Source organism: Ylistrum balloti, unplaced genomic scaffold (genome assembly GCF_031769215.1).
Source record: "Ylistrum balloti isolate Yb309-2 unplaced genomic scaffold, AGI_CSIRO_Ybal_v1 Utg369992, whole genome shotgun sequence".
Lineage (NCBI taxonomy): Eukaryota > Metazoa > Mollusca > Bivalvia > Pectinida > Pectinidae > Ylistrum > Ylistrum balloti.
The window spans coordinates 42,864-56,131 of record NW_026782074.1 but is presented as its reverse complement, the minus strand read 5'-3'; the positions used below and the strand labels follow the sequence as shown (position 1 = coordinate 56,131).

The 13,268-nt window shown below is 35.4% G+C and overlaps 2 protein-coding genes across 2 annotated transcripts; one reads left to right on the top strand and one right to left on the bottom strand.

Annotated features, from left to right (window-relative positions):
* Positions 1–83: 83 nt before the first annotated feature.
* Positions 84–4,160, top strand: LOC132547978 (small ribosomal subunit protein bS6m-like). Its single transcript, XM_060211794.1, has 3 exons — positions 84–178; positions 2,202–2,341; positions 3,500–4,160. The coding sequence occupies exons 1-3, from the start codon at positions 134–136 to the stop codon at positions 3,750–3,752; spliced, it is 438 nt and encodes a 145-aa protein (XP_060067777.1). The 5' UTR covers positions 84–133; the 3' UTR covers positions 3,753–4,160.
* Positions 4,161–8,317: 4,157 nt separating this feature from the next.
* Positions 8,318–12,787, bottom strand: LOC132547982 (heat shock 70 kDa protein 12B-like). The gene is made up of 4 exons (XM_060211798.1): positions 12,485–12,787; positions 11,819–12,037; positions 10,933–11,062; positions 8,318–9,381 (listed from the first exon to the last, which is right to left on the bottom strand). Exons 1-4 carry the CDS (start codon positions 12,785–12,787, stop codon positions 8,363–8,365), a joined length of 1,671 nt encoding a protein of 556 aa, XP_060067781.1. The 3' UTR covers positions 8,318–8,362.
* Positions 12,788–13,268: the final 481 nt, after the last annotated feature.

Here is a 13,268-nt window from a genome sequence, read left to right as displayed (position 1 = left end):
GTGGACTGGGTCGCATAAACGTTTGAAATGAAGATGTTATATTGAATACTAAAACTAAGCGTCTAGATGATGTGGGAAGGACATCAAAGCATGGATAGGACTTGAAACTGCTGAAGAATATTAGATAAGAGAGATGCCGCGATACGAATTGGCCCTTATTTTGAAGAATCTGCCGAAGGTATTAATATCAATAAGCATGAAAATAGACATACTTTTGCGCTTTGAATTGATATGACTCCACGGAATAGGCTGTGTACCTATTGCTAAAAATCCGCTTTCGACCTCTCTTTTTGAGATACACTAACATTGTGTTTTGAATGTTTTAATTCAAAGATACAAGAGTTTGTTTTGTGTCATTTGCTGAAACTTAAAAACAATATTAGCCTGTCCTATGCCTGTCCATGATTACCTTCTCAGTCCCTCAAAACCTAATGAAAAGATCGTAATGCCATTAAATCTACATTAGTTTATACTTAAACACAGGTGAAATCCATTGCAATTGTACTTATTATATATCCCAAATGGTAAATATAAGTAATTTAGCACGCATATCAGATGTAGAACAAGGGGCAAATCATTCAAACTGCCATCCAAAGTATGAAATAATGTGTTAAATAGAATGAGTTCATTGTTTCACAATGAATAACCGTATATATATTCTTCTTCAGTTAGTAAACTTTGGTATTTTTCATTCTTGCATCAAATTTTTCACCCCACTAGATGGAGTATAATTGTTATTCAACAAGAAACAAAGAATTTGCTCTTATCCACTATCATTAAATGATGGATTGACTCAGATTTACAGCCCACCATTATTAAATCGTGGGCTCTTCAACTTGTCCCACAGTCATGGTCAGGTTGTTTATCATCCATCCACCCATTCGTCCACCATAAACAGTAATATAATGGAAGTTCTAATAATACAACCACTTCAACACTTGGGCATAATGTGCAATACAAGAAGTTATGGCCGCTCTCACCCTCTTTTAGAACTGCCAGTCTGCTGCAGCATATCCAAATGGTTTCATTTACCAGCCACCAGAAAATGTTATTTTCCTACCTATCAGCAATTTTAGAATTTTCACAGTCAATGGTATGAGTGACCAAAAAGTCTAGTATCTTGATGTTTGGCTGATAGGTTTCTAGGATAAAACCAAACAAAGTTTCTGAAAAGAAATTACTGTAACAGATTTTCATGTAAAAACCTACAAACAACTTATCAATAGCAAAGTTTGTGAAAAGAAATTACCTTGACCAATATTCAAGGTTGCAAGGGTCAGAGTCAAAGACCTAGAGTTAAGATATTTGACTGGTAGCTGTAGGTTCCTGCTGTGAAGGCCAACACTGTTTGGGGAAAAAGTTACCTTGAACCATGTTAAAGGTTGCAGAGGTCAAATTTGTTAAAGCCTGCAAACAATTTATTCTCATTAACAATAATGTATTTGTAAAAAGCATTGAATACCATTGTAGTGATGCAGTCTCTATTAAAACTTCAAATGTTTTCTCTGTTAATTCCCTTTTCAATGTTTTCTCTATAAATTCTCGCTTGATTTTCAAATGTTTTTCACTGTTAATTTCTTTTCCAATGTCTTTTCTGTTTATTTTCTAAAGGTTTTCTCAATTACCTAGGCAATTCCTTTTTCGAGCTTTCCACGATATGAATCCTATAAAGATTTTCTCTATTAATTCTTTTTTTCATGGGTTTCAGTACTAGTTCTTTAAAAGTTTTCTTTATGAATTTTAAGGTTTTCTTGATTGATTTCTGAGGTTTTCTGTATTAAAGCAGGGTTTTCCATAATTTTGTTAGTAGTAGACTGTGTGATAAGAGTAGGAGGCTGGCCTGCTGTATACGTGTAGTCGTGTACGGAACATTATTACGGAACTGGATTGGTGTAGACGGCCAATTGATCAAAGTAGCCGGTCAAATTGGCCGGCGTCCGGCTTTTATGGAAAACCCAGTTAAAATACTAAAGGTTTCCTCAGTTGCATGTAATTCCCTTTTCATGGTTCTCTTTATTAATTCTTTTACAAGTTTTTTCATTGAATTTGTTCCTGAGTTTTTTTCTGTCAATTCTTTTAAAAAAAGCTGTTTCGCTATTAACTCTAATAGCTAAATACAGAACCAATGAAAAATAACAACCTTTACAGTGCCATATATATCTTAATAATGTCATAGTTTTCACTCTTATCTTCTTTTACAGGAAGGCCTTGCTAATGCTTTGAAGAGAAGTTGTCAAGTTGTATGGGAACAAGAAGGTGTCGTCAGAAAGATAGAAAACTTGGGAACTAAATCATTGCCCTATAAAATGAAGGCACATGGTTCAGGAAACACCACTGGGAGGTAAGTACAGAAAGCATACAGCCAGGTTTATAAAATATACTTATGTTTGAAATATTTCAATGTTTCCTATTAATTATTGAATTTGTTTTTGTAAAATTGAATATTAGTGACTTAAGTTTTAAACAAAGAAAATTCAGATACTATTCTTGCTAAACTTCCTGACTTTCTTCAAAAGAAAAACACATTGTGTTTTTTGTATTGGTAATTCTGAAAAAGAAACTCTGGGTGGAACATGGTGAAAATCATTTCATTTAAAATCAATTGCAAGGGTAGCCTACACATACACATGAGTTTATGACATCCTGAAAACTATGTGAAGCCAAAATAAAAAGTAATTGTCTTAACATACAACAGATTTTTATTTTTTGTTTTTTGTAGAAATAGACTTTCTTGAAATGACCTCAAGGTCTTTGATTATAACAACTTGTATGCATACTTTAAAAAATCCATCAGATCCTGACTTTTTGTTGATCATTATGAAGATTACAAAATTTTGTGTTTTGGTTTTCGTTGATAAGAAATCAGAATGAGACTTTCATCCTTTAGTTTTTCTGTAACTTTCATTTCTTTGATGTTGGAACTATATTGTAACTTACGATAGTATCATGGATGATTACAGGGATATTCTGTATATATTATAAGGATTAACATATCTTACGATACAAATTCTATGCCTCAGTTCACCACATAAACAAACTTATGATATTCAATTGTAGAAATTTTTTATAGAATTTTGCTTGATCAATTGACAAAACAATGGCTCAGCTATGATTGAGCCACAACAGGTGTACTTTTTATTAGCCAAACAGTGTGACATACTTTTATATATTTTAAAATTGACAAGAAATAAGCAAAACAAAGCAATGAAATTCCAATCCCAGCAGAAATTATATTTACCCAGTACTTGGCAATGGTAGACTGAAGTGATAAGAAAGAGTTCAAACAAAGTACAAAACTGCCAGAAAGCTAATTTGTGCTGAATATCCCTTTAAGACGTAATCTGGAATCTTGTATTGACACTTTTAAAGTCATTGTCAGTCTGTTTTTAGCCCACCATCATCAGAGGGTGGACTAATCAAATCGTCCTACATCTTCGTCACTTCTTACAGAACAAATTTCATTTTTCTAGTTGAAAATTGTGTTGTTTTGCCCTTACAGCTATTTTGTGATGAACTTTGATGCTAGTACAGATGGCAAGGAAGAAATACAAAAGAAATTACATCGGGATGCAGAAATAATTCGTCCAACCATTTTCAATGTAACAGAAGATGAAGAGCGCCCATGCATTAGAGGATTAGAATGTCAGTTTGATGAAGATATCTCACTAGTTGGTGAACGTTTATCATGGCGGACTAAAGCTCTTAAGAAAGCAAATTTGTATAAGGATTTAAAAAGGAAGCAAAAGAACTGAAGAACTTTACCATGAGACATTTCGTCAATAGATATGTGTGGTTTTAAAAGGAATGACAGTTGTGAGCGTATTTTTATTTCCGAATCTATCTGGCGTATATTCTGAAAATGAAGGATCGTTCAATCTTCACTAATGTATTATCTTGCCAGGATTCAATCTGAAATATTACTTCATTATCATGAGTTACTTGTACATAAGTTTTATTCAGATATCTTGAAAAGAAATATGATTTTGTTTGACAGAGGATCCTTCTTTTTTAAAAAAGGCTCCATTTCCAATGAAAATGCAGTCAATAAGCCATTTCATCTCATTGCTTGAATATACAATTCTGAAGTCAGTTATTCTCTCTCTAGAAATGTATTTTCTGTCATGCTATGAAGTTTAGTAAAGAGGTTATGGAGACTGATACTTTGGTTTTAACAGTATTTTTTCTGTCATTAATTATAATCATCCATGTTTCTAAATATTCTCAGGTCTCAAGTTTTTTATCATGACTTGTTGACTGTCTGTTATTCAAGTCAGGAAAATACAGTTTACTGATCTGGCCCTAACACCAAATATAAGATATTTATCTAGTGTAGGGTCAGAATGCACGCCAATGTGAAATAAGATTTTTTTGCACATGTCCAACCACACAATCCCTGTACAATCTGGCTGTAAAATTGTCTTGTGTTGGAGCTTGAGGAAAGTAAGGTTAATACATTACTTACCTTATTGACCAGCATGGATGCAGAGTTCCAGTGCACACCTCACAAAACGTTGATGTATGTCTTGGTCAGAGAGTTTGTCATCAAGAGTATCATTGGGTAGAACAATATGCACCAAAGTCATATTACTGATTTAATTCATCACAAACAATACAAATATGGAAATGCCAAGTCATAATATCAAGACATAAAAAAATGATATGAAGTGCCTATTTGCTTTATCATACCAAGTTTTAGCTTTCCTGGCCGGAAGGCATACTGCGGCTGTCCGGCTGTCCACCGGTTTTTTTCTACAAAACACTACTAGTCATTAAAGACAATGGATTTTGATAAGTTTTCTCAGAAGCATCTTTGTGGGGAAGGGAATCAGTTTTGTATAAATGTTGGTTTCAGACTGCACGGGCCTAAGGTGTAGGGGCCAAAAGGGGAAATTTTCTTTTAAAGTTAAGTTAAAGTAAAGTTAAGTTTTAAAGTTCTTTTAAATCTTACTCCTCCTGTATGCATGATTGGATTTTGCCCAAATTTTAGTCTTAAGCATTCTTGGTTGAAGGGGAATGAATTTTGTTTTAACAGTTGTTGTTGGCCTCCTGGAGCAGGAGGGGAGGAGCCCAATAGGGAAAAAGAGCAAATTCTTAAAATTCTTACTTCTCCTTTTAAGAATAATTGGATTTTGACAAAATATGTTTGGATGCATTCTTGGGTGAAGGGGAATCAATTATCTGTAAAAAATGGGTCTCAGAACCCTTGGGTGGGAGGTGAAGGACCCAATAGGGCAAATAGATGAAATATTTGAAATCCCACTCCTCCTGCAGGAATGATTGGATTTTGCCCAAATTTGATCTGAAGCATTCTTGGTTGAAGGGGATTCAATTTTGTATAAATGTTCATTCTTGGCCCACTGTGTTGGGAGGGTAGAGGCCAGAAAAAACAAATAGAGCTTAGTCTAAAATCCTTCTCCTCCTGTACAAATGGTTGAATTTTCCCAAATTTGGTTTGAAGCATTCTTGGGTGGAGGGGATTAAAATTTGTATAAACAATGGGTCTTGGCACCCAGGAGCAGGGCCAAAGAGGGGAAAAAAGCAAAAATCCACCTAAATTTTGGACTGATCAGAAAAATAAAATGGCCAACATCTGGCCATCTTTGATTTTGATTTTGAAAGTTTGTTATCGCTATTTCTTGAGAAGTTCTGGATAGATTTCTCTCAAGGACATTGTGAACAATACTTCATCAATATCCTTTTGTATTTTGTAACTTCATTATGTGTATTTATTAGTAGTATGATTTCATGCATGATGTCAAAATTACATCTAATTTGAAATCATATCTGACAAAGGGAAGAGTGAACCATAATACATAATTTCTGAAAAAATATCAAAATAATTATATTAGTAAATACTCATATTTTGAATTAGCAAAATATGAATATGAGTTATATCCAAAGCCATCATTTATGCCCAAAAGCTTTAGACAGGTTATGTGTTTACATGGCAGAAATACGTGTTGCCCTTTTTGTTGTCTTTTTATGGATCAGTCATCCATGTTAGAAATGGTATGTAAACCGTTTCTGTATCTTGATACTGAATCAGTATCCGGATACAAATTAGAGAACACTCTCTGCATGTATCACACATACACTAATAAACAAGAGCACTTCAATACACTTCTGGACTTAATCTTTCATCATTCTTCCATCACCCTCAACACAGTGGCCATCTTGGATTTTGATTTTGAAAGTTTGTTATCACTGCTTCCTGAGAAATAGATATTTGTTAAATTTCATGTATTGGTTCCTCTTTGTCCCTAGTTGTACCTGTTGGAGTTTAGGACTTACCGACAGGCAGCCATCTTGAACTTCACCTAGTAAAGATTTTTATCCCTATTACTTAAGTAGTACAAAATGGATCTCTCTCATATTTTATATGTATGTTCCTTTTGGTCTCGTCTTATGCCCGTTTGATTTTGGGACTGACCAGAAAAAACAAAATGGCTTTAAGGAAACCATCTCTGATTTAGCAGGTAAAGATTTTCATTGCTATTTCTGCAGACAAATGTTCAAATTTCTTATCATTGACAGCAAAACCAGAGAAGAGAAAAGAAGGAAAAGGATCCTGCTTTCAAAGAGCAAATAAAGATCAAACAATGGTGGGCACCAAGATCCCTCTGGGATTTCTTGGATATTTAGAATTCCTTTTCCTAAAGTTTTAATGAAGCAATTTTAGCTAAGCAAAGCCAAGTGGGACAATACAGGCCCTAAAAGCCTCTTGTTTATTAGTTTAAAACTGAATAAAGGGATATCTGGACAAGATTAGAATACTGAAAAGAACAAAAGGCAAAAATCCTTGAGGAAGGTTATCTTGACAAAATTAAAATAATGAAAAAACAGAGGGAAAGATTGCAGTACAAATTTTAAATGTTGAAAAATGCTGAATCAAGCTGCTGTTTAGGAAAACACATTTCAAGTCAATAGATATAAAGACTACAAAGTTTTGAAGAAATCTGTTGAAAATTGAGGGAGATGACCTCTGGGCAAGATTCATATATGAAAACAACAAAGCACTGTAACTTTAAATACATTTGAATCATTAAAGAAAACACACAACTTCATGTTATGGTTATTAAGCCTACCAAGTTTGAAAAAAGATAGTTTACAACTGTGAAAGGAGATCTCCAGACAAATGAATATTTATAACAGACAGACAATGCTGTGCCATTATAAAAAAATGGATTACTGCAACCAGTACTGACAATGCTGAAGTCCAGCCTTTCCTAGTTTTCCATAATTGGTTAGTTGTATCTTTCATACATGATGAACACCATGTTTTGAAAACACACATCAGAGTAGGCTTGTATTTTGTACACATAAATGGGTTCATCATAGCTTCTTATTGACTTTGGTTCTAACATTCAGAAAGATTGAGTTTTCAAGAGCAGATAGCATTGAATAGTTCACACATGCTTCTGGTAATACAGACAGATCATGAGAGGGAGTTTTGACTTTATCTGATACATGTATTTAACATCAAGGTTAAGTACCAAAATATAGGTCTCTAAAGTTTGTATCGGATTCCATTTCCTATATAATAAATGGATTCGCAAGAACAAAATAGCAAATTAATGTATATATGGCATCAATTGTTTTTTTATAGTCCTCATTGATAACAAATCTCCCTGGAAAGACTGCCCCATTAAGTTGATTTAAGTCCTGTGAGTGGACTTTAAGGGAGGGACTACTGTACATCATGAAGAATTTCCACGTTAGGTATGGAATACGGAATATTGTCTTAATATCCTACCTCCACATCTGAAGTACCGTGGAGGTTTCTTAGGCATATTGTCTCGCAGTGTCATATAGGAGCTAGTTCATTTGGCTCATATGAATATACACCATGTTGAATCTGCCATATAGGATAAGCAGATGTACAAATGTACTTTATACTAAAACAGTATATAAAATGATGATGATCAAATTCTCCATGAAAGTTTAAAATCAAACCAAAGATTCATGTAAGGAAAACACAATGTAACAAATTTTGTATGAAACAGCAATATATTTTATAGTTAACACCTTTTTTTTTTTACAAATAATACACAGATTTTCTATGTAGCGTCAAGTGTGTAATCTGGTAAATCCAGAATCATTCTTGTTTTCTATTGCACACTTATGACAAAATAAGTATATTACAAGTGATTATAGTTCTTTAAAACAACCTAAAACGAAACCATTTCTAACTAAATCCACAATACTTTCATGTTAATACTGATGTTTACTTACAGTAAACAAGGTGGCCAATTTAAAGTCAGGCATTGTATTATCATGATATATATTATATATTACATACATGTTCCCAACCGTATATTTTCCATAACATTTTTTGGAAATGGTTTAAACAGTTTAGCACTGTTTAAAGACAATCAAATTTGGCAGCATATGTCGCTCCAGTGTTCCCATCCTCTGCCTCCACCTGTAATTCCGTACCTCCCATTATCATGCGGACTTTGACCTCTCTGTGTGTTCCACCCGTAAGGTCAGGAATCCTTACCTTTATGGTCCCAAGGACTTGACATCCTAATTCTGTGGTGTAAGTTGGATCTTCGGAGGGTGATGTTACAACTTCGATGGACATGACCGTTTGGTTACGTGAAACTGGACAGAAACGTTGATAGGGCGTTGCCCGACCATTCTTCATGGTTGTGCCAATGGTTATAAACTTTGTGAAGATGTCTGAACAGTATTCTTCCCCATCGAGTATTCGTAGTTTATACCTTGGATGTTTATGGTGGTCAAATGTACAACAACTCCCTATGCCATATGTGTATGGCGAAATTCTCCACCCAATGATGTCTGGATCGTGACCAAAGATGACAGCTCCTTTGATCACAGCCGAGTTTGCCTCCGTCGGTGTGTGTATATGAATGTATGGAAATTGTTGTGCTATTTCCTTCTGCAGAAGCTTGTTTTCTGAAAAACCTCCTACCAAGTAAATATCTTTGGTAGACGACACACCTGGTTTATTTATCAGTTCCCTGATGTGTGTTACTATCTTTTGGACTGGTTGTTGAAAGAAGGTCTTCACAGTATGGTGTGGGACAATCATTTTGTCTCCCCGTATCCTGATAGACTGCGAACGTGCTTTGGATTCGTCTAGACATTCTCTCAAACAATATGGAATCCGGATATTTACAGACGACATTGTTGCGCTTGGATCGAAAGATCGTTTGAAAATTTCAAATTCCCTCTCTATCTCCAGAGTTTCGGTTTTTGACATTCTCCTGATTGCACCGACTCCAAAGACCTTCAAAAGAAATGTCTGGAATGCATCGTCTACTTTTGTCCCTCCCCACGGCCCTCCGGATGGTGAATGGATTTCCTTAAGCACACCAGAAAGATGAACCTTGTGCACAGTCACGTCTACAGTACCTCCTGGGAATATAAATAGACAATGTTCTTAATGCAAAACAAATATTACAAACGACTAACCCGATTGTCAGCCATATGACTGAACAGAATGAAAATATAGTATAAGATACAGAAGAACTCAATAATATCTGCATCATTCAGTTGATTTGTTGTTTTAGGGCTCTATCGTCAGTGATGATAAGTCCCCGAAGTTTTAAAATCTAAAAACCTATCTGGGGAAAAAAGAAATGACAAAAGAACGTACAAATCTTGACTGAATGATCTGCTACATAAATTTAATAAATCGTTAAATTTCATATTTCACACTAATCGAATGTTTTTTAAAAGGGCATCAAGTGTATACTTATATTCTAAACCTATGAAAATTCTTTGTTGAACCTCCTCTAGAAGTTTAATCCCTGACATAAGCCTTATAAAGCCTTTACAACTACACTTCCGAGGTACAAATGAAAGAGGAAATCTAAACAGGAAGCCAAAATGTTATCGGTGAAGAACAGCTAACCAAACAGATTTAAGCACTTCCACCAGTACATCACGTGCCCATGTTATAGACGAAACCAAAGTGCTATCGGCGAAGAAACTGCTTACCAAACAGATTTAAGCACTTCCACCAGTACATCACGTGCCCATGTTATAGACGAAACCAAAGTGCTATCGGTGAAGAACAGCTAACCAAACAGATTTAAGCACTTCCACCAGTACATCACGTGCCCATGTTATAGACGAAACCAAAGTGCTATCGGTGAAGAACAGCTAACCAAACAGATTTAAGCACTTCCACCAGTACATCACGTGCCCATGTTATAGACAAAACCAAAGTGCTATCGGTGAAGAACAGCTAACCAAACAGATTTAAGCACTTCCACCAGTACATCACGTGCCCATGTTATAGACGAAACCAAAGTGCTATCGGTGAAGAACAGCTAACCAAACAGATTTAAGCACTTCCACCAGTACATCACGTGCCCATGTTATAGACGAAACCAAAGTGCTATCGGTGAAGAACAGCTAACCAAACAGATTTAAGCACTTCCACCAGTACATCACGTGCCCATGTTATAGACGAAACCAAAGTGCTATCGGTGAAGAACAGCTAACCAAACAGATTTAAGCACTTCCACCAGTACATCACGTGCCCATGTTATAGACGAAACCAAAGTGCTATCGGCGAAGAAACTGCTTACCAAACAGATTTAAGCACTTCCACCAGTACATCACGTGCCCATGTTATAGACGAAACCAAAGTGCTATCGGCGAAGAAACTGCTTACCAAACAGATTTAAGCACTTCCACCAGTACATCACGTGCCCATGTTATAGACGAAACCAAAGTGCTATCGGTGAAGAACAGCTAACCAAACAGATTTAAGCACTTCCACCAGTACATCACGTGCCCATGTTATAGACGAAACCAAAGTGCTATCGGTGAAGAACAGCTAACCAAACAGATTTAAGCACTTCCACCAGTACGTCTCTGCCCATGTTATAGACGAAACCAAAGTGCTATCGGTGAAGAAACTGCTTACCAATGTATATATTAAAATGTATATATTACCTCCAGCATCGACAATCATGAAAGTATTGCCTTTGTCGAACTTTCCCAGCTGGTGAATGTTGGATTTACAATACAACGCAGCAGCTTCTGGTTCCAGCGCCAACGTGAGGCGAGCTTCAGTTATCTCAGCCTGAAGAAGCATTGAAAAGGGGTTATACTTTTAACGGGGAAGTGTGATATAGGTCATTCAACTTTTATTTCATAAGTATGCTGGAACAACATAGAGTAGTATTGTATAATATTCGGTTTGGTCTTAATGTTTGCATGGCGTAGCCTGTTGCTACATACAAAATGGTAAGATCAATATCTAGAGCAAAAGACTATTCATTCGGGTCATGCGCAGACATGCAGCTGTAGCTGACGCTCATCGTCGTCACATTCGATACTAAAACAAATAAGTTTGTTCAATTTAGTTGTTTTTTTTTCAGTGAATACCTCTTTGTTACTAATTTAAAGTGTCAAAACACTGATACTAAAGTAGAGAGGAGACACATTATTGTTATTAATTAAGTATATATTCAGGAAAACGACATGACCCCAAGACCACAGTTTTTTGTTTTTGTTTTTTGTTTTTTTGTTTTTTTGTTTTTGTTTTTAATTATTTTTGTTTATTTCTACCTGCATTGCTTGGAAATTACTGAGTGGTTCACAATAAAATTTAAGCATCACAACTTTCGTTTTTCGTTGCGTATACTTCAGATTGAAATTATGAAAATATTCTAGACAGTCATGTATCTGATAGTGATAGTGTACTTCAGATAGAAATTATGAAAATATTCCTGTCACGTATCTCATAGTTATAGTATAGTCTTGTAACAAAACAACAATACCAAACACATGTAGGGCTTTAATCATGTCCATTACCTCATCACCAGCTACAACTTACACTGAGAGCAGCCTTTCTCATGAACTGTTTTGCAGCTTCATTCCAGATAGCGGGCACTGTTAGGACCCAATGTATATCTTCTGTTAATACAGAGCTAAACCTTTCCTGCAACAGTTCATGGAAGTGGTCCCGAAGGTACTTGATCCCGGCTGAAAATACGTTCATTGCCAGCATATCTTTTCCAGATACATCTTTTATCATGGTCCTTTCATTCAGATTCTGAAAAGAAAATTGACATGATTTGCCTCGCTTCTGCAACATTTAAGGCCGAGGATTGAAACAAACTAACGGTTAAACTAACTTTTAACGTGCCTTCTGCTTGTGGATATTACAACTATTAAAGAAACAAACAAACAAACAAAAAATTAAATAAAAAACAAATCTGCTGTATTTGCAACATTTTGAATGTTTTTCTTCCGAGCTATCTTTTTGATAACTAATACGTTTTTGACAATACCGCGATTTGGTCTTTGCTTCCAAGCAGTCTTAGTAGGAAGTACAACGAGGTCGTCTCTCGGCCGACACGAGTTTACAAAGACGATGAAAATGTACATTTAGATAACGTTCTGATTTGAAAGGCCAACATCACAAGTATGACATGTATTTACATTATGAATACCATGGCAAGAAAGGATGTCAAAAATGTTTGTGAAATTAAATACTCACCTCGTTTTTGAAAAGGCTCATTTTGAATCTTTTGAAAAAGAAGCATTGTTTTTGCGCTTCATCCGAAAGCCTGGAGTAAGTGTTTTCAGCATTGTATCCGAAGGAATGAAACCGCTGCCTGGAGTCAAACAGTATACAAGTTGGTGCCTTAGTAGACTTTTCTAGTCCTTCTCCCGCCTGCCAAAGAGTGGTGTGCACTGCATTCTTGTTCAGTTTGTACTCATTGTAGAAGGAGAAGGCATAGCCGGAATATGTCGTCCCGAAGTCGATGGCCACCACCAATAATTTCTGTGTCGAGGCCATCTGAAATGATCTGAAGTACGACAACTACTCTTTAACATAATGTTTGAATTGCCTAATTAGCTGCATTGTTTTCCTTTAAATTCGTACGGGAATTATTTTTCTAGATAGGTACTAACAAATAAGATTTTTCCCGAGATGGAAAATGGCTTTGTTTAAAGTGCTCATACCAAGATTATGATTCAATAACAGTATTATATTTCCTTAAAATATATGAAAAATATACCTTAGATTTTAGCTGATCTCTTTATTGCATTTTCGGATGGGTACGTTATACATATAAGCCTTAGTGCAAGTTAAAAGTCGCTTCGAGCAATATTTACTGGGGTAACCAAGACAAGTTGAGTCATTTTTATTTATCTTTTAAGTTTCTAAAAAAAATGAACTTTTGAATAACATACTCAAATTAGTACACACTGTTCCTACATGTTTTGTTTTTTTTTATGAATGTGGTTCAATTCGTTAAACTATTAACTGCTGCCTT